The sequence below is a fragment of the Hypanus sabinus genome, chromosome 15 (genome assembly GCF_030144855.1).
Source record: "Hypanus sabinus isolate sHypSab1 chromosome 15, sHypSab1.hap1, whole genome shotgun sequence".
Lineage (NCBI taxonomy): Eukaryota > Metazoa > Chordata > Chondrichthyes > Myliobatiformes > Dasyatidae > Hypanus > Hypanus sabinus.
The window spans coordinates 36,743,871-36,766,305 of NC_082720.1; the positions used below are offsets into that span (position 1 = coordinate 36,743,871).

At 34.9% G+C, this 22,435-nt stretch overlaps 1 protein-coding gene across 3 annotated transcripts in view; it reads left to right on the forward strand.

The window, feature by feature from the left end:
- csnk1a1 (casein kinase 1, alpha 1) overlaps positions 1–20,088 on the forward strand; it is a 31,141-nt gene extending 11,053 nt beyond the window's left edge. The window contains exons 5-11 of one of the 3 annotated variants that reach the window (XM_059990220.1): positions 1,744–1,827; positions 11,651–11,790; positions 12,782–12,860; positions 14,056–14,130; positions 14,450–14,556; positions 15,803–15,951; positions 17,130–20,088. In XM_059990220.1, coding sequence (XP_059846203.1) covers positions 1,744–1,827; positions 11,651–11,790; positions 12,782–12,860; positions 14,056–14,130; positions 14,450–14,556; positions 15,803–15,951; positions 17,130–17,137 — 642 coding nt within the window. In that variant the 3' untranslated portion in view covers positions 17,138–20,088. Of the gene's footprint in view, positions 1–1,743; positions 1,828–11,650; positions 11,791–12,781; positions 12,861–14,055; positions 14,131–14,449; positions 14,557–15,802; positions 15,957–17,129 lie in introns of those variants that run through there. The other 2 variants (XM_059990221.1, XM_059990222.1) reach the window with 2 other exon arrangements.
- The last annotated feature ends 2,347 nt before the right edge of the window (positions 20,089–22,435 follow it).

The window sequence follows — 22,435 nt, forward strand, 5'->3', positions numbered from 1 at the left end:
AAACTGGCATAATATTGCTCTACATAATAGATTACAGTGCATACATACCTTCTGAGCAGAGCGTAAAAATTAATCGGTTGGATACATACTGTCTGTCTAATATGCAATTCACCAGTTGGTATATCAGAAATATTTATAACAGTACTAACTTGCATTATTCTTGGATTTCTGGCTTCTGATTTTTCTATTGCAAGATTAACTTTGTACTATCTTGTTAACTAGACAGCCATAAATTAACAATATTGCCCTATACCTTGAATATTCTTAAAGCTTTTTTTCGTTTCTCTACTTTGTTTAATCTTCTTGAACTGAGTTTCCCTTACTAAATCTGGATCATACTAGGTTCCTTTGATTCCTCCAAGAATATCTGCACATGCAGATTTGGGATGAGTGTTGGAACAAGACTTTTTGAGGTGCGGCCAGTGAATTATATTCCCTTTGTGGATGCGCAAGTCTTACTAGAAGAGTACTACCCATGGAGCGATGTCCCAGATTGAAATTAGTGTTTTTGAAAAAGTGGACGAAAGTGCATTTACAAAGCACAGGAAGAAAGATATTTGCATCCTTTTTTTTAAGAAGATTTATAGTGGTCAGCACTAAGTGATAACTTTGTGTTTGATTCAAGAGAATCTGTTGTCATGCTGTTTTAAAATCTTTGCTCATCTCCTAAGCATGAATAAATGTGCAGAGAGAATTGATAATAAGCAAAAAGCACTGTAAATATTGTGTAGACATAACATTATGCTCAGAATTGTGTGAAAATGTACTGTATTTGAAGCAAGAGCAGACACAATTCTGTAGGTATGAGCTATAAATTATGGCATCAGATCCATGTTTAATTGAGAGAGGAATTTACACCTGCAATCCAGTGAAATGTTATTTCTTTTAAATTCTAATTTAGCATGTGTCTCATGCAATATTAACAATTAAAAACTTAACATTATTTTGCCTAAATGCCTTCTACCTCTTCCTTACTGAAGGACATGTCATCCATTACATGATGCATATAAAGGAATTTTCATTTTATTAAGTAACAATGCTATTTTGGCCTTGCACTAATGTAGCATTGTTATCATTGGAAATTTCAAATTCTATATGAAATGGGTTCTTCTGTATGCTGGTAATTTACTATATTCATAGTGCCATTTTGAATGTCGTGGGGCTGTATTAAAACATTGCATTCAAATTGCTATCTGAACTTAGAGATGCAGCAAAGTAATTAAAACTTAGGACAGTAGGATTGCAAGTTTTAGAACATACAGAATTGTCTGCAAGATCTGCAGTCCTAATATAGTTGCATGATATTGATCATATTTTGATCTTGTTTAGGTGCTTTGTACGTTAATAACCTAAGGCCACGGGACATAGTTGACTAAGTTCGCCAAATGTCAGCTAATGTACTGATACAAGCACAGTGCTCATAGTTTTAACTGCCATTTGTGCTATACCCTAACACAATTAAACCAATGCAACCATGTGATATTTCTCCCTCTCCTCATTAGCCATTGTGTGTAAACCAATCCCAAAGCTTTTCTATGCTTTTAACTTCATTTTGAAAGCACTGTGGTGGTTTCGATTTTTTTTTTAATGCTTAGATTTTGACACAAAATTGATAGAGCTGATGTTGGGAAGATGGATGGCATTTGGCTACCCCTTCTTAAAAGCCTCCGTGTTGCCTGTCTGCGCTGGCCTTTCTATGTCAGCAATAATGTTCATGCACTGCCACAATCTTCATTTGTTCAGTGTTTAGAATCTCCAGTGGGGAAGAGGAAAAGAAGCATGACTGTTAGCCCTTCTCACGACCCAGCTTTCTCAGGATTAAATCAGGTCTGAAACTGTCTCCTACTCAAGCCACCCCAAATTCATTTTTCCAATCAGATTTAAGACCACTACCTATGTTGGCATTATTCAGACATACATGGTAAACATGTTTGCTTGCTTGAAAATTTCTTGTTCTATTAACTATCGATTGCTCTTCTCGTTCTTTTCCAGCTGTGGTGTGCAATTAAAATTGAGCTGTAGTATTATCAGCTTTATGTAACCTTGTATGCTTCAACATACCTGTGCATTCATTCTGCCTTTTTCTTGAGGATTTTGGTTAGGAGAAAACAACATTTGTCAGAATTTGAACTAGCTAGGTAGGAGATGTCTAACTTGGAAGTCTGATTTGTTATGATTCCATAGTGGGAAATGGCAGAAGTAAAGGTTGGGTTAGGGCAGGATGGCAAATTGAAGTGTTGATCTTCATTTGGGGCTTGAACCAGCCATCATGGAAGTGGTTTTATAGAAATGTTGGGTTGAGTTGCCGGTTTTGTAGTAGTGTCGAATATTTGAAGAGATTTGCTAAGAATAGAACATGTGTATGTGTTTTCTTTTGGGACAAGTTAAGATACTATTTCAGAAACTATGGAATATTTTTGTATAAGAGGATGTGTCAGGTATGCAAAAAATGAAGATGAGGGGCTCATACTGAAGTTGCATTGAACAGTTGAGCATTAACCACAAATTAGGAAAGAAATGATCAGGGCCAAACAATATTGGATCAAGTTAATTATTTACAGAAATGCTGAATTGTGTTTACCAGTATAGATAAAGAATGAGATTTTTTTACAGTGGGTCTACATCGTTTGCATGCAGCAGCGTATTCTAGAAGTATTTCTGGTAAACAAGGATGCAGACAACGTCACAGATCTGTTACCCTTCTAGGAAATTTGTCTTCTGCAATTCTCTGCCATGTATATTTCTGAATATCATACACTTTAAACAATAAGCTTAGCCCTAACTTTGTCTCCTGGAAGGGGTGGAAATCGACAGTGTACGGATTTAAGCCAAGTTGTCACTGGTGCTTGAGTCTTGCTGCCCAACTGACAGATCTTAGAGACTGAAATGATTAGACACTCCCCTACAAGTTTAGTATGGGTGTGGGAGAAAAGTCAATTTGAGGACAATCTGTGGCAATAAAATGGAATGTTCATTGCTGAATTCCAGCCTTCTTAAATACTTTAGTTTGCTCTAGGTAATTTGCCCACCAGATGCTTCTACTTTGGAGATCTCAGTTGAAACTAATAAAAACCAATGAAAACAGGGATGTGACGGGAAAACAAGTATGTAGTGTAGAAAAAGAAAAGTTTTATTGGTCATCAGTAAACCAGAGAGAAAGAAATCTCCCTGTAAAAGAGTTTAATAGCTTGTCTTTAATATGCTTGTTGCTGGTAAATGAAATATTAGTGTAGCATTTAAAGTTTAAATACAGAAGTGTGAGCTTTAATTACCTGTCGCCTGGAACTGCATTTTACCAACTGGAGATTTGTCAAAACTGTTTAATTTTGAGCATGTTTCAACTAGTATATAAAAGGTGATGGCAGGAATTGATGAAATGCTTATTTTACAAAATGCTCCAACGCCATTTGGCCATGAGTATTGTATTCATGATTAGTCATATGTTTATAACTTAAATATAGTCTTAACTTAAATTTAACCTTTCTCTACCAGACATTTTGACTTCCCTGTCTGTTTTTCACTGTTCCATGTTAAATCGTTGACTTGTTCAAAAGGATAATGATCAGATAGGTTTTATTGTTTGTATCTTACCTCTTAAATATTTTTAACAGCTTTAGCGTTTATTAATGCATTACTGCAGAGGGTGTATAAGATATATTTTTGTTAGTGTTAAATTGCAGTAATTTAAAATGCTGTGATAATGTAACTTAATCTGTTAGAGAGTAGATTTGGATATTTTAAGTTGGCATGCATTGAAGACTTCAGTATTTCTATATGAAGCAATTAGTAATAATTTCAAATCTAACTTGTGTCTAATGTGTTGGTGTAGATTGTCTATTAAAAATACCATTTGTATGTTATTCATTGGTATCAGAGCATCACTTTTTAAAAAGATAAGTGATGGTTAAAGAGTCAATGCCCTGTTCTTGATTTAATGCATTTTTAACCCTTACTTCTTGAAATCAGTCTTATTTTTCCCATGCCCTTTTTGGGTATTTTAATTATACTAATTTCAGTATAATAAAGATACTTAATTGAGACTTGAAAATACAAATGTCCTAACTGATGAAGCCAATAGAAGTTTATTTTTAAAAAAAGTTGATGGAAATCTTAAAATAAAATTAGGGAAAAACATCTTGCACTTAGCAAGTCAGATTGACAGTCAAGTTCAGACCATACGACAGGAGGAAAATTTGACTGTTCAGCCCATCAAATCTTCTCAGCTATTTGATTGTTTCCAATGGTCTGTGCTTTTTGTATCACATTTCGGCATTTGTAGTTTTGATTTTCTTTCGAACAGGTTTCATCTGTCTGAAGGAAAATAACAAAATCTGAGGATCAGTTGATGGGATCAAGCCTGTCATTAATCATGCAATACTTAGCTATTCTGTAACTGCATAGGATATTTGTAATTAAAGAATACACACTGTGTGACAATGCATGCAAACATTGTGTCTAGGAATATCTGGCTGCTTCATACTTTAAAAGTTCAATCATTTGAAATTGAGAGACCCTTCTAAGGATGGCAAAATATCTGATGGCAAATATTTTGATAAATCTTGGTTGAAAGGATTATTTGAAAGAATAACCTTTTAACATTAAAAAGAATAATGCTGAAAGATATTTTACCCCAGAATGTAAACAAGTATTCTGTATTATTCTCCTTGTTCGAAGATCATATGCTAATGGTATTTTTCCAGTACAGTGGATTTCAGTTAATTGGGTGGGACACATCAGGGCCAGTATATATTGACCCAATTAGCAGAAGTTTCATGGAAATACTTTAAAAATATATTTAAAGAAAACTAAAACTGAATGAAGTTTCGTGTTTAAGATAAAATACAGAACAAATTGAAACTCTACCAATGGTACTACAGTATTGTAAAACTGTTCGTTCTTAATAGTTTTGATGGAGGAATTCTTGTACTGAATGCAATGAACAAAATCAGCGTAGATGTCTAGTGCAGATAATGGAATGACTATACAATTCTATTGAAAGATTGCATCCTCCAAATCTTTGTTTTCATTGTAAATTCAAGATGATTGTCAATACCTTAAAATTCTTAGTTCTTAACTTGAAGTAGTGAAATAATTTCATTCTCACTCCTAGCTGTTTCTGGCATCTGCAGGCTTCAATCTTGAAACAGTTTTGAATTGTCTTAGTGCTTATTTCTTGCCAACTTTAAGTGGGGGGGGGGGGGAATCATTAATTTTTTTGAACATAAACATATGCAGCTGATACTATTTAAAGATTGCTCACTCTGTGGTGTAACATCTAGCAACCACACAAATGTAAGCAACTGACACTAGTTAGAAACTATTCGGCCACAGTCTTCTGCCTCAATTAAGTAGCATAGTGTCCTAAATGAACAAAGGCACTCTCAGCAATTTTCTTGATTAGTTTATATTCTTTGAGTTGTCCTGATTAACCAGAATCCACTCTATGAATTAGTTAGCTCATTAATATGGTAGAAATATTGTGCTTTTTTCCAGTTGCTCTTACTTACCAATTACTGAGGAACTTTTAATTTTAATTGTGAGTTTGGAGATATGGATTGAGAGAAATATACCAGTTAGATTGAAATTGATTAATGAACAGAAAATCAGGTTGTAAAGCCATAATTATGGAGTGGCCAATATCATGGCTCCAAGTATTTGCAATCCACATAAATTGTTTGGATGTCCAAATGTGATGTTGAAACCTTGCTGAGGGACAGTGAGTGTTGAAGATGCATTGTGATTTTGGTGGTGAAGGGGAGATATCGACAGGCTGAGTAAGTGAGGTGGACTTAGCAGGTGGATTGTAATGTGGAAAAGTTTTATGGTGAAGTATAGGAAAGATAGCAAATGGATCTCTCTTATAGCAAAAGATTGAAACATGCTTGTATTTGAGAAGTGACTAGATAACCTTGTGAACAAATCTGAAAGTTACCCTATAAATACAGTAAGCAATTGGGAAAGTAAATTGTATGTTGCCATTTTTATGTTAAGTCCCTGCTTATTTTTTTAATTCAGATAAGGCAAGATACTGCGGGAGTGAGTTACTAAGTGTACAGTAAGGTTGGTGTAGCAAATGAAATAAGTTGTGAGAAAGCCTGATGTAGTGAAATTTGGTTAATGACTACAAATTGAACCAGAGACTCTTCTATATCTATCTGAAGAGACAATGAATGCTTTTTCTAAAAAGATGTTGTGCATTAACTTGCCATCTTAAAGGTTTAGTCCTCTTGGGAAAAGAAACCCAAAATCAATTTCTAATCCAGGCAAACTTGCCACCAAAGTATTTGCAATTGTAAAATGCCTCTTGTTTCAAATCACAAAGCATAGAAATTTAAAATTAGTTGTGTGCATTGTCCATTGTGAATTATGTTGGTTCTAAATTGTCAATGTTCATTTAATAATTCAGAAAGCTGGTATTATACACTACTTTAAATATGATGAACGTAGTTATTTTCAAATAAAGGTAATGTCAGTGTGTGCTTTATGTATGCAAAATTGTAATTTTATAGATGGGGCTGAAATAACAATTGTGATAACAATATCACAATTTTTTTTTCAGTGCTCAGTCAAATTGCCTAAAATAGAGGTCTGTGATACTGGTCTATAATCCACCACCTAGAATTACTTGCATTTGGCTTTTACATGATATTCACTGCTAGTTCATGGAATGTAGCATCTAATTTGTTCATCGCTATGTTCCAAATACAATAATGTGATAAACAAGTAATTCTCTTGGTTATTATCTGGACGTTCATCAGAAAAAAATTTGTAGCATTTATAATAGTTGAATGGAATTGTTAACTTTGTGAAACGGATTAAAATATCTTGATTAACTTGTCAGACTAGCATTGCTAGGTACACTTTACACGCACATGTAATAATTGCTTTTTTGGCTCCAGTTAAGTCTAATCACTGAACTTCATACAAAAGGATGACAGTAACAAGTTTGCATGTTTTCAGATCGATGAAACTTTAGCATACTTTGAACAAGTAAGTATAAATATAGAAGACAACTGGAAAAACTTTAATCTGATTTCATGCAAGTGTGGAAGCTAGGAATTTGTCCTTGATATGCTCAGATTTTATGGCTAACCTGTACAACATGTGGAATTTGATTAAAACTAAATATACAAACTTAAATCTTTAGGTAATGTTGGGTGTGTGGAGTTATTGTTAATGCTACTTTGTGAAGCTCAGGCATTATCCAGTCTTGTATGACAGTGCAATCTCACTTCAATAACACTGCTGTCAATGAGAAAAAGATGTGATTCAACAAAAATTCATGCTTCTTAATATTAGGCAGCAATGATTAGTTAATATCAGATCTAGTGCAAGCTGTGCATTAATGACTATAGAAGATTCATACACTCTCCGGGGGTGGGGATTGAATTCTATTTCACAACTGAAGCTAAATGAATACTTCCTATATTTGGAAAAGGAATTAGAGGACATTTCATGCATGGTAACAGGTGATCTTCATTCCAGTTCATCAAAGAGTCTGGTTTACTGAAGTTTCATCCTGCATACTTGAAGCATTGAAGTGCAATGCTGTATGGCTAATGGCAAATGTTGTTAGCAATGATGCCTATTGCCTGAACATCTGGCTTCTGAAAAAATGCATTGATGGTAGATTAGTGTTCCATGCTTTAAGAATCCATCAACAGGAAGCATGTAGATAAAACAACTCTAGAACATTGTTTTGTGCCTGAACTTTAAAGCTTTGAATCATTTGGGGGGAAAAAGAAGTACTGATAGTAGCTGTACATTTATTTAGTGTATCGAGTATAGCAAGGATCAGGCCCTTCAACCCATAATGTAAGATGATAACCAAATTAACCTAATGCCTTCATGATTCGTATCTCTCCATTCCCTTCATATTCATGTAATATATCACAAAACCTCTTGAATGTCACTATCTGCTGCAGCTTCACTGCCACTACTACCAGGATGTTGCATGTACCTACCACAAAAATGCCCCATATATCCCCTTGTATTTTTCTTCCCTCTCTTTAAAGCTGTGCCGTTCAGTGTTCAACATTTCTATCCTAAGGAAAAAGATTCTGGTTCTACTCTATCTCTGCCTCTTGTAGTTTTATGACCATACAATAATCATACCCTTTCCATTGGGTGAAGAATTCTTCACATCTGAACCAAATAAATAGTTCCTGTATTTGGTACAGGAATGGACAGGCTTTTCAAGCATATCAAACAGGTAGTTTTTTTCCGTTCCAAAAAAGAGAACTTAATGATTTTTTTTTTGTTGTTGCTGCAACCTTGAAGTATTAATGCAATATTTTACATTTTAATATTTCAAGGTTTCCCCTCATTCTCTGATCCAGAGAAAACTAACCATATCTACTAGTCTCCAATCCAGGCAGTATTCTGGTAAGCCTTCTCCAAACATTCTGCAAATCTTCTTCATCCTTCCCATAGTGGCATGGGGGTGCAGGGCAATTCTTCCATACTTAAAGTGTTGCCTAACCAAAGTAATTGGAACATGACATCCTGATCTTTGTACTCTTATAGTGAAGACCAGCATACCATATGCCGCCTTTATCACTTCACCTGTTTATGTTGCCAATTTCAAGGATATACGAACTTGCACCCCAAGACCTATCTCTAAATCATTGCTGCTAAGGGTCCTGCCATTAACTATATACTTTCCCTTTATGTTTGACTTTGCCAAGTACAATACCTTGCACCTGCAAAGGTTAACTCCATCTGTCATTTCTCCACTCATAACTGCAATGATTTTTATGTCTCCAAGCTTAGTAGCCAACCCCTCTACATTCCTGGGGTATATTGAGGTACGATCCATTGTTTAGTCAGTTTAACTACTGGCCCAGATAGACTGATAAGAGTCAGAGGAGAGAACGTATTTTGTTTGCTTTCAGTGATCACTCCTCTCTCTATGAAGCTGAGTCCATGAAGACTGCCCCAGCTGCTGTACTCTGAGCCCACTAATATAATAAACTGTTAAGTGAGGCTTTGGGCCTGCTCCAGGGTTCGGATCTGAGGACTCAGTTTGGTTTAGAATGCTGTTGCTCATTTCAATTGTTTGCATGATTTGTTTTATTTGTACCCCGTTTCTCTTGCACATTGGTCTTTTTTTTAAGTTGGGTTCTTTTGGTTTCTTGCTTTATGGCTACCTATAAGCAAACAAATCTCAAGATTGTACAATTTATACAGTCTTTGATAATAAATATACTTTGAATCCTTCCAACCATAAAGAGTAGAGGTTGCAATTCTGATCCTTCCAAACATTAGTTACAAACAGAATAACACCCTTCTACCACTACTCACTGCCCTCTGTGTGAAGACCGCTTATGGATTCCATGCTTTTTAATCTTCCTGGTCAACTAACTATGACGGACATTTTGGTTACACCATATCCTGATGGTGCAATGTAAAATTTAAAGTTTTACTAGAAGTGAAATGTGGAGTAGATGAAACTTTACATTTTGTTCATGGTGCATTATTAAGTTTGTGATTTTTTTTTAAGAGTATTGCTTTATATGTGAGTCAAGATTGATCAAAAGCTAATGTAATTTACACCATGGTTGAAAGAATTGATCTTGAACAACAATTTTGTCAAGGTATTTTCTTGTACACTAGTATTTTTATGCTTATGAAACAGATTTCAGTATTGTCATTAAACTTTTGTGAATGAATTACTCAGTCAAGGTGGTGATAATTGATGAAATTTTTGATCATGGAGAGAAATTGTAACCAAGCTTAGTTCCAATATTCAGCTGTCATACATGTGACAAGAATTGATTAGCATTTAAGAACTTTGGAAGTTCATTTACCATGATAACTGATTATTTCTGGAAAACAAACCACTTTGTCCCTCGTATAGTTACTGTTGCACCAAGTGATGTAGACTGAGGATTAGGAAAGTGACTCTGCTTTTGGGGGAGTTGTGTGATTGAGCATGTAGTACTCCATGAACTATATGACTACATGCCATTTCAATATATACAGTTGCAAGAAAAAGTTTGTGAACCCTTTGCAATTAATGGTTTTCTGCATTAATTACTCAGATGAAGATCAGATCACATTTTATAAGTCACAATAATAAACTAGCACAATCTGCACACAATTGTTCTCATCAATACTGAGTACACCATTTAAGCAATCATGATCTTAAGTTCAGAAACAGTATGAATCTCTGGTAATGCCTTCTGTAAAAGGTATTTGGAGTTAGGTGATCCAATCAATGAGGTGAGATTTGGAGAGGTGGGTTGTAGAGGTGCCCTGTCCTATTTTTTTTAAAGGCACACAGTCAGGCTACTGACAGAGCCTGTTCTTCTCAAGACAGACTTATTTAGGTGCACCATGCCTCAATCAGACTTTCAAAGGACCTTTGAAGAAGAATTGTAGAGATGCGTGAAGCTGGAATAGACTTTCAAAGTCATTTCTAATGACTCAAATGTTCATCAGTCCACAGTAATAGAAATTGCCTATGAATCGGGGAAATTCAGTACCGTCACTACTCTACCTAGGAGTGGGTATCCTGCAAAGAGCACAACATGCAATGCTGAGTAAGAACCCAAGGGTAACAGCAAAAGACCTGCAGAAATCTCTGGAACTTGCTAAAGTCTCTGTGTGTCTACTATAAGGAAAAACTGAACAAGAAAGGTGTTTGTGAGTGGACAACACAGAGGAAACCACTGCTCTCCAAAAAAAAAATTGCTGCACATCCGAAGTTTGCAAAGGACTGTCTGGATGTTCCATGATGCTTCTAGGACAATTTTCTGTGGACAGATGAGACAAAAATTGAACTTTTTGGTAGAAATGCACACTGCTATGTATGGAAGGAAAAGGGCACTGCGCACCAACACCAAAACCTCATCCCAACTGTGAAGCGAGATGGAAGGAGCATCATGGTTTGGGGCTGCTTTGCTGCCTCAGGGCATGGATAGCTTGCAATCATTGAGAGAGCAATAAATTCAAAATTTGTATCAAGACCTTTTACAGGAGAATGTCAGGGTAGTGGTCTGTCACCTGAAGCTTAATATAAGTTGGATGATGCAACAAGACAATGGTCTGAAACATGAGTAAATCAACAACAGAATGATTTGAAAGTAGTGTTTTGGAATAGTCCAAACCTTGACCCACTTGAAATGCTGTGTCATGACCGGAGAATGCTATTCATTCAAGATATCCCAGAAATATTGATGAACTGAAACAATTTTATATTGAGGAACGGTCTAAAGTAAATTACCACAAGTAAATTGTGTTAGTGAGTGGCAGAATCTTGGGGGGGGGGGGGAGTGGTGGGACGGGTAGGTTGTGTATTCTGAGAAGTAGTTTTAAAAAGACAGGGTTACTGCAAGGTTGAATGTAAATGGGTGGTTGATGGTTAACACACTCATTCAGCCTGTCTCCATGCTTCATCTCTTTCTGGCTGTGATTTGGGTTGAGGATCCAGTTGTGTAGAAGACCATAGCCTTCAAAGGTTGTGTGTGGTGGTTTGTGTGAAGAGTAAAATTTATCAGATTTTAAGCACAGTCTTTTTGTAATATTTTCTGCTTTTTATGCCTGTATCTCTGACGAATTTTGATGTCTTTCACGGTTAAATCTTTATAGATTAGGAATTTTACAAATATCAGCACTAATACTGGGTTTGTTGTACTTCACATTACAGCTGTTTCTGATTGACTTTGGTTTGGCCAAAAAATACCGTGACAATCGGACAAGGCAACATATACCATACAGAGAAGACAAAAATCTTACAGGGACAGCCCGTTATGCCAGCATCAATGCACATCTAGGTATTGAACAGAGGTAAATGTTTGTTTGTTACCTTAAATTCTAATGTTCATTTGCAATGTTTCTTATCAGCTTTAACAGCTAATCTATTGTCTCCTTAAAAATGAAAAATTTTTATTTGAATAATTAATTTGTCACATTTTTGTTGCATTTTTCCATCATATGCTGCCTTATTTTCTTCAGTTTGAAATAATTACACCGGTAAATTACTCTTTACTCTGACTTCTAGGTACAGTTTCTGCATGTTAAATTTAATGTAAAGCAGCATTTAAACATTTCATTAGCTTGAGTGAAATGGGGATTGGGGCTTGAAAGAAAGTAAACCAAGCCCAAGAAGCTGTTTTAGAAGGTGAATAATCAAAAACATTAGCCAATGGTTGAAGGGTGAGAAATGGTGGCATTGTGATTAATTAACAGCTTAAGTAATCCAATGGTCTATATAGTCTATATATAGAAGCCTGGCTCAAATTTATGACATAGACCAAACAAAGTGCGCTCACTTAGCAGTGTTGAGATACAAAAGCAATAACAGCAGGATGGTAATATAGATTGAATGATGTTCATATTTTTTTCCAATTCCGATTGGAAGGATTATAGTAGAACTGTGGAATGGGTGAGCATTGAGGAAACAATATGACAAACCTGTTTCCCCAATGCCTATGTGCTGAAATAGTGATAACAGTAGAGATTATTATGAGTTAATTGTGTAGTTTTTATTATTCCATAATTTATTTTCCAGTGTTTGAATGTGCTCAAAAGAATTGAGGTATATTTAAAAAATCGTTGAAAAATTTGTCTCCAGAAAATGGAGGTTCCTGAGTGCAGTTTAACATGTGCATCTTTACTCTGTAAACAAAAAAAAGTGATGGCATGAAAAGAGGTGTATCTACAAATGTCAATTGTTAAAGGCTTTATAAATGTTGATGCAGATTATTTCAACCTTGGCTGCAATAAAGTTTTTACATATTTGTAAGACATTTAATTCTGCTATTTTTCTCCCTATAAGTCGTCGTGATGATATGGAATCACTAGGCTATGTACTGATGTACTTCAACAGGACAAGCCTTCCTTGGCAAGGGCTGAAGGTAAATTGAGTGGAGACTTTTGAAGTGATACAGTAGCAGCATAGTCTGCCTTTGCATTAGATGAAATTAAGTATCTGCTCATTTGGGTTAAATTTTGTAATCAACTTTTCAATCTGTAGATGGGAAAGAGACAATTTTTTTGTGAGTATAACATTGATAGTGTTTTGCCAATAGCAGCAGAAGTGCTTCTGAGTTTGAAACAAAAAACTGCTTCTCAAAGTTGCAACTTAAAATGCAGCTCATGAGTACTTATTTAGGAAGCAATATAGAAGCATTGAGATGTTGGGCATCGTGGGATGCAGTGTTGACTATATAGAGGTCAAGTTGGTTCACTAAGTTTACAGTCTTGTTCCCTGTTCTATAGTTCTTGCACCTCAGGATAAAGTTTTTCACTCAACATTTCTAAGCTTTCGTGGTGCAATTTCTTTTTTTTTCCATGCATTGCCAGACAATATGCTGCTGGAGTGCTTTGTATTTGAATATCAAAAGTATTCTGTTATATCGTGGCAGAAATAAACAGAAGCCTCCAGCATAAACTTGTATATATTTACTTACTAAAATTAATAAGGTTCCCATATCATTCCACTTTTAGGAAATACGAACTACAACTTAAATAGTACTTGACCATTAAAATTAAGTATGTATTGTTTGAAGAATAGTTTTTTGAAATTGCATATGTTGCATTGATGTTTACCTTAAACTTAATTATATTTTCCATAGCTATGTATATGTCGACATTATATATGGGGAAAAGTGTAAAATTTTAAATCGTGTGGACAAAATCGTGTGGGACTAGCGAAATAAAGTTTCAGCACAGACTAGAAGGGTCGAATGGCCTTTGTTCCATGCTGTAGTGTTCTGTGGTTCCATACCTTGTCTTGCTTATTTCCTAGTAGCCTCTAAGCCTACTTAATAGATGTGGCACTAATATGCATCTTCAATGTTTTCTAATTTATGGCTGCTCAGCCCTTGAAAATTCCCTTACTTTATGAACTTGGGATATATTCGAATGTACAGTTTGTTCCATTTCATTGTCCAATTTCCCCCCCACTATCCAAGATAAATTAGCATCACGGGGTTAAATAATGTGCTGAAATGAACAGAACGTTCAAGTACACTAATTTCTCCATTGAAAACTTGTAAGCTTCCACAATATATGCACATGCTGAACCATCATGAAATGCTTGTTTAACAGGCAGCCACAAAGAAACAGAAATATGAAAAGATTAGTGAGAAGAAGATGTCCACGCCAGTTGAGGTTTTGTGTAAGGTATGTTTTCATTATATTTTATTCACATTTGGTTTAATTCATTGAAATATTAACTACATGCAGCTGCCTCATATATCTAATTTGGTGCGTTAATCAGAACAACTTAACCTTTAGAAAATTTGATGGAGGTGGATGATTGTGCAAATTTGCAAATATTTTGATTCATGTCTTCCTGGTGACATTGTAATGCAGTAACTATAGGGCAGATGGCTAGCAAAAAAAAAAACGAATAACATTTACTAAAAGTATTTTTCAGGGATATATTATCCTGAGCTTCATGTTAAATAAAGAAATGCATTTGACTTTTCTCCCTAATTAGGGATTCCCTGCTGAGTTTGCAATGTATCTGAACTACTGTCGTGGATTACGTTTTGAAGAAGCACCAGATTACATGTATCTCCGACAGTTATTCCGCATTCTCTTCAGGTGACTTAATGGAACTATAATTTGTTTTCTGAGATGTCTAATCAGTAAAATTTGATTCTTGACCTGAAAAATTCTTCTGCTTTATTTTAGAAATTAACATGGGTTCTTTCCAACTTTCAGAAAGATTGTGCTTGACCTTTAACCTTGGTGCTACTTTCTACACTAATGTTATTTTCCAAGATTCTTTTAATATCTTAAAAAATATATAAATCTTTTGAAGATTTGAAAGACTCAGTATCTCCTGAATAGCTGATCCCTGACTTTTGATGAGAGGCATCTTGTCCAAAGGAGATATCGATTTTGCATTTATTCTGTCAAGATTTGAAAGAATTTTGTATACTTTAGTGGCGTTCTTTTCTCAGAACTATAAATAGGAGTATTATCCCCCAAACTTCCTTGGAGTCATGTTTAATATTAGTACTGCATCATAATCCCATGTGGCCACAATCACCTGCCATTCAGGTGATTTTTTTTTTCAGATTTTGTTTGTAAATGTCTCATTCATTTTCATCCTATCTTTGTCTTCCATTCAATTATGTCTATTTCTGAACATTGTTTTATTCTGTTGGTATCAGTTGATCCTGATACTTGTTAACCCTTTCTGCTATCCACTAATGATTTATCCTGGTACTTTTTCACTTCCAAATTCGTCTTTGCCCTCAGTAGTTAATCCTGCAAGCTCATTTGTGGTCACCTTCCATCTCTTGCCCTTTGAAGAACAAGTTTCACTGCTCCAAAAATCTCATTTATTCATCAGTATTCTAAATACTCTTATCAGACTTTATCTATTTGAAATCCTGCTGAATCTAAGCTTGAGATGTATAATGTCTCAGTTCAGCTCCCAACCAAACATTCATACCATACAATTGTATGGATGTGGAGGTCAGGTTAGAAATGATAATATGTGCAATTATGTGCCACTTTACAGAACTCCAAAGGATAAATTGGAATTAATGTAGAATTTGTTGTTGTTATTTGGCACAGACTTGTTAGGTGGAGGGATCTGTTTCAGTGCTGTATCATTATGACATTGAGTGCTTGTAGAAGAGCGGCAGAGGTATTAGTTCATTTCTGGGCAAAGATGAGTGAGGCAGAGGTCATTAATGTATTGATGAGTTGAACTGACTTCAAAAAAAAACAATGTTTCAGAATCCAGTAATCAACACCCAAAATATGGAAATAACTTAAATAACATTTTAAATTTGGTTTCTTAGGATGTAACATGCAATTTTTATTCTTTATTTAGAACCTTAAATCATCAGTATGACTATACATTTGACTGGACAATGTTGAAGCAAAAAGCAGCACAACAAGCAGCTTCTTCTAGTGGTCAAGGGCAACAGGCTCAAACACCCACAGGCAAGCAAACTGAAAAATCCAAAAGCAACATGAAAGGTTAGTAACCATAGCCACTTGACATGTAAAATAGAAAATTGCAGGTATGCAGCTTAGTGGAAAAACCTTGCATACAGTGTTAATTTGTTAAATCAGTCAGGTAGTCAAATATCTCTGCTTCACTCACTCAAATCTCTGATTCATTCTTTTATGTTGATTGGAAATGGTTGTGTATGATTAATTTAACTACAGTCCTCCATGGCATGGAAATGCTTTTAATTTGATTAAGTTTGTGTACTTAATATGGGGCCTTTCTTTAGAAGAATAGGAAAAGTTACTACAGTGCCAAACTTATTGTAATGAAACAAAGTATAAATTGAATGGAGAAAAAAGTTAGTTTTATATGTCAGTACATCAAAATATTGAAGCATAGAGTGAAGTGCATCAGTTGCGTCAATGATTTTTGAATTGTTCCAGGCACAACCCACTAAAATGTCACAGCACTTCTAGCACCAACATAGCTTCACCTAATCATGTCTTTGTGATGTGGGAGGAAACTGGAGCACGCAGAGGAAACCAACATGGCCATGGGTGAAGATACAAATTGAACCCTGTTTAATGAAAGTTGGCACTATAAAGCATCATGCTAGCCTCTACATTGTCAGTTGGTGCAGAATATCCTTTTGCTTTAAAGTTGCTAATGAAACAGTGCTAATCCATTGTTACGCTGTAGTTTGAAAGGCCTAACTTCAGATCTGTGTGCAAAAAAATAGAAACAATATTCCACTCTGGTTTCTATATGGCACACTGTTTCTGTTTTTAATTTGAATTTGCATTCTGGTTAGATCATGGAAATTATTTAGAGGATGTAAAAAATTTTGAAAGGTCTGGTAATTGAAAGGTAATGAGTGGCTGGCACAAAAAATGATGAGGTGTGTGGCTGATCAGCAATGATAATAAATAGCAGGGCAGGATTGAGGGGCAGGATCATGCTCTATCTTATGTTCTGCACCAAAGCATTTAGTTTTGCACACATAAAAGTATATGGAGCATAATTTAAGGTCATATGGTATATTTACTTTAAATGAACACTTCCTACTGAATTACATTGGGTAAAAGTGAGTCCAAAGTGTGAAAACAGTAACTGCAGATGCATTTTAGCATCATAACATTTTTGAATACAATGTTTTATAATGTTAAAAAATACATCACTTATTGGCTAATCTTTTTTTCAACAGGTTTCTGATCTCAAGGTTGAAGCAAAGGAACAAAGCAGCATGTGAGAGCAGGTTGCCTTTTGTCACTCCCCTTCTGATTTTTGTTTCACGTGTACAAGCCATTCAGTGGACAACCTTTAAACTGGTGAATTAAACTCTACTGGATACAGCTGACTCTGGGAAGAGCATATAAAAAAACTGTACCTGCAACTGTAGCAGCCTTTAATCAAACTAATTCCTGGAAAAGCGCAGTTTCATCTTTCAAAATAGAGCAACTGAAGCAGACTTGCTGGTGTACAGTTTTCTTTATTCAATAAATGGGATGTAAGAATGTGGTTGAAACAGTGGAGAGAAAATTAACATTGTGAATTTGCCAATCTTTCCTTCATTTTTTTGTTTCTGCACTGCTTGGAAATTAAATGATGTCTCAAAGTGGCACATGGAAGTTGCTCCTTAAGCAGTCTCTGAATTTTGCCCCAAGTGTTTACTTGAAAGGTGCACTGCATTCACCTATCTTCTCCCTTGTAATGTGTTCCAAATCTCTTGTTACCTACTAGAAAAATGGTAAATCTCTTAAAACTGGGATTTCTTTATTAAATCACCTGCAGCCAGTAGTGAATCAATAGCAACCAAAGAATCCAAGTTTCCTGTTGGAAGGACTCTGCCTGCTGTCTTGTGCTAGAGTGGTATCTTTTGTGAAGAAATGATAAAACTAGTGACTACTAGATAAAACTAGAATTCCACATTAAGTATATTGTACTTGGTTAAAAGAAAAGCTTAGTCATCGCAAAGCTTAGCTAACAACTTAAGACTGAAATTGTGGCTTAGTTAGCATTGTAATCACTGTACACATCTACTCTGACCTGGGGTTTACAGTGTTTTTGAATATTGGCTTTTTTGTTTACATGTTAACTGAATAAGAACATATGATTCGTGTAAAAGAATAGGGTTATTTTGTAATGCTCTGCTAAACTTCCCTATTTGCTTTGTAACTTCTCACCCTTCCACCTTTTTTAAAAGAAACTAAACTTTCATCAGCCAGTTTATTTTAAAATGTTGCATTTCTTCACAGATGGCTTTAGATTTGTAGACAGATGTACCTTTTTTTTATTAATACAATGGATATTTTGTATTTGCAGGGGTATTAGCTTTGTCTTACTGCAGTGAAACCTATTATAAAGAGAATGTGTCCATGATGGAGCCTCTGCAGCTACTAAGCGTATGCCATTGTATACTCAACAGTGGCTAAATTTTGAAGTTTCTTTTGAAATATTAAAAAGTGTGTTGGAGGTTTTTTTTACTTTTGTCTTGGTAAAATGAATGATAAGTAACATGTTTTGCAGTTGAGGTGTACAGTGCAGTAATGGCAACTGTTGCTGGCTGTGATACTGGCCCAGCTAAAATCTTTTATTGCTAGAAGTACTTTAACAGTGTAATTTATTCCTTTTTAGCATGTAAGAATAAATTAAAAACAATTACTTGTTGATCATCTGGCCAGTCTTAATTTTTGACAATTTATCATGCAAGATATATAAGAAAGGTACAAGGTTTGTATTCCCCAACAAAATGTGCTATAATCCAGTTACTTTAATTTGAATTTGTTTGGTTTCTGCCTATGAAATAGCACTTTTATTTGTCAATAATCTGTCCAAATATTATTGCAATAGATTTGGAAGGAAGATTATTGCCTTTATCCTGCTTTTAATTCTTTGTTACAGGGAGCAAGCGCTCTTATTTTGAGTTTCCCCTGTTAAAGCACAATCTACACTGATTGCTCCTTGCTGAAGACAAAATTGTCTGATGGTTATTTTCAATTCTGCATACTTCAAATACAGCTCTAAGTTGTTTAATCACTAAAATGTATAAAAGAGGCTGGATGATTATTTTCCTGGTGAAATAATGATAAGCTCTTTTTGAAAAATATGTCCTAACCAGAACTTCCCCATTAAATAAATTTGTCCTAGCTTTTATGTTTGTATGTTCAAATGTGTATACATAACAATTGCAAAAGCATAGTCTCTTGTTTGACATTTGTCTATTCCCAATCTTGACCAAAGCTTCTGCTTAATACAACCTAACCTAGATTAAGAAGTGTAGTATAAAATATTATTAGCAGTGATTAGCTTGATGTGTTTGGCTCTAACTGAAGTTAATTTTATCCCTTGAGCTTGACTGCAGGTTGATTGTTATGATCAGAAATATATGCCTGTTGCTGAAAATATTAATTGTTTTGCCTCTTGAATCGGACAAACTATTGTAAAACACTATGCACACAAAGTTAAATTTGTGTAGAGGATGCATTTTAATACACTTGCCCACTATTTCTTTACTACTAAAATTTCCCTAATTTTTCTAATCAAAAGCTGTGAAAAGTAAAAGAAACCTGTGACATGTGCCATTGGTCACATGGTGTTAAACACATGTTAGACTATCACTAATTTCCTGATAATTGTTTTCATTAACTTGATAATAGACTGGCAGGAGTGAATTTTACCAGTGGCTGAAATGTCTACTTGCAAGTAGCAAGGATACAATTCTCTCCCAAGAGTGAAAAACATTTTGTCAATTGAATATTTTTAAAAAGTGCAGAGTCCTATGCAAAATAACATCTAAGAAAAGATGGCATGATTTCTTTTTTTTTGCCAGTGCAATGAATTGTTAAAGTATTGAATATCTAATAGTAATACTGGAAAGTTGCTTTTTTATCATAGTCCATGAAGGACTGAGCTACTGCTTTCTTACTCATTTTTCTTTTGGTCTATTCTAGTTCTTATTTTTATCATTGTTTTTCAGAATGTGAGAGTTCAATTATATGGATTTTATATCAAATATCTGTATATATCGGGATATTGTGACATCCAGTGATGGGACAGCAATGTTTGCCAATCAGCATGCAATCTTTGAAGTGTGATACGGCTGTATTCCTTCTGTTCCATCTATTTGAAAGTTCTGAAATAAAATACAAGTTGTTTTGAATTAACATGGAAGAATTTAAATCATAACCTGTACACATCTAGCTTTGGCGAAACACAAGGCAGGCAACTAAGAATTCTGAGAGCAATGGGTACAATATGAACATGTAATCAAAGATGATAGTGCGTCATTTTGTGCGAGCTGCTGAATTTCTGCAATTTTTAGAAAATGTATACAGATATTGATTTTCAATCTTTCCGATCTCCACTTTGGTTTTGAATAGCTTGAGGTTTGTATAGAGAGTGAAATCTGAAGCTACATTAATGAATGTGTATTTGGATGCATTTCTTGAACCACATGCCTGCTAAGATAATGCATAGTTAAAATGTAATATAATGTGTAAATGTGAAATTTAATGCAGTTGAAATGTTAATTTGTATCTAATGAAAACCTGTGGTGGTTTTATACATAGATTTCACTACTTATATTTTAAAGTGATCTATCAGTTAGAAATAAAAATCCACATTGGAATTAAACTAGATTAAATGTATTTTCCCCATGAACCATATCTAGTTCTCTCCTTGTATTTTCAACCTATCCAAGCATGACTGCCAGGCAAAATTAAAACATTGCATCAAATTCCAAGGAAGTGGCTTATGAAGTTGTCAGAAGTAGTAGTAGACCTGAGGCATTAAAGCATGTTGGGACTGGCAAAGTGGGTAAGAAATTCTTTATTTTTTTTAAAGTAAGATTGTCCCAGAAAACTACAAAAATGGACTGCGAGCACTTAAAGGAAAGGACTAGTGAAGGCAAATGTAGATTTTGAATGAGCAACTTCGTAATGGGGAATAATAAAATGGCAAGGGAATGAACTACTTTGAGTTTGTCTTCACAAAGTGAGGCCCCAAAACAGATCTGCCAAAATCTACCAGGGAACCTAGTCTAATGGAAATGAGAATTTGAAGAAAAGGTTTTCTTTTAAAAATGAGTATGCTGAAACCTGGTCAATGCAAATTACAGAATTTTGAAACAGCTGACTATAAAGATATAGGAAATACTGCTAATGATTTCCCCAGAATTTAATAGAATGGCCAATATGACCCCACTGTTTACAAGAGAAGGGAGATAAATTGGGGAATTGCAGACTGCATAACAAATTTCAGGACATGCCAGTGATATTAAACCTGATTCTGGCCTTTGTAAAAGTTGAAGTCATAGACATTTGTAAAAGATTGGTTAGAGCAAAACCAGTAAATTTATGAAGGAAAAATGTATTTGTCTCATTTCTGAAGTACTTTGAGAATGTGGTTGATTTCCTTACTGTCTATGGATCTAATGTGTTTGGAGTTTCATAAGGCTTTCTTGTGGTCCCTCATAAGCAGCTGATAAACAAGATTGAAGCAGCTAGTAATAAAAAGATAATAAATTGACATGAAGTGATAATGAATGGATTCTTCTCAGTTTAGCAGGCTATTGGGCTTTCACAAGCGTCGCAACTTGTGCCCCAGCTAGTCATTGATTTGGCAGAAGAGGCCAAATGTCATATTTTCAAGTTTCCTGATGATGCAAAACAAGGTGGAATTATGTCATGTAGGGTGTAGAGGTTTCAAGCAGATAAGAGACCAGCTGAATGATGGGGTCAGAACATGACAGATGCATCGTAAGGTGAGAAAACAGCAAGTTATCCACTTTCAACAAATATTGAGTGATTGGGCAAGTTACAATAAGATGCTTCGAGGTAACATGTCAGGAAGCCTTCCCTTATAAAGGTTAACCAAAATACTGGTCCAGTTGTTTTACTGTTATTTTTTCTGACTTTTTGCTTGAAGAGCATTTTATTTTTAGGCCAAAATATTTTAAAGGAATGGCACTACTAGATTAGTGTAGATACTATCATTTTGTATGACCTCTTGAAAGTTTGTGGAGATTTTTAATCACTTTCAAGGAGTCAGATTTAATCCAGAATTTGTGCTTTTTTTTTGTTCTGAAGGTGCCACAACAGCACATTTTAACATGATCATTTTTTGTTAGGTTGATAAAGTTGATAATCCAATACTCTAAAAATAAGAAATCATACTCTGAAGCAAAATGCTAATTATAGTATAAATGATTTTACAAAAAAAAAATCCTCGATTTAATGAGGTATTTTTGTATATATTTTCACTTAAGCAGATCAAATATCTGATATTCTAGGTGTCATTGATTCAGATTCTGGCTTGAATTGCAGAGCTAGTATAGTTAAGTCATGTGGATGATTCAGATACCTCCATTAAAGTGGTAAGCATTTATTCCCTGAGCAGAATAGAAATAACTGGATGGTAATTCCGGTGCATTACCTGGAAATCACTGGAATATTTTACTTGGCTGGCTATATTCCCAAGATGATGTTATAGTATATGTACTAGGATACCATT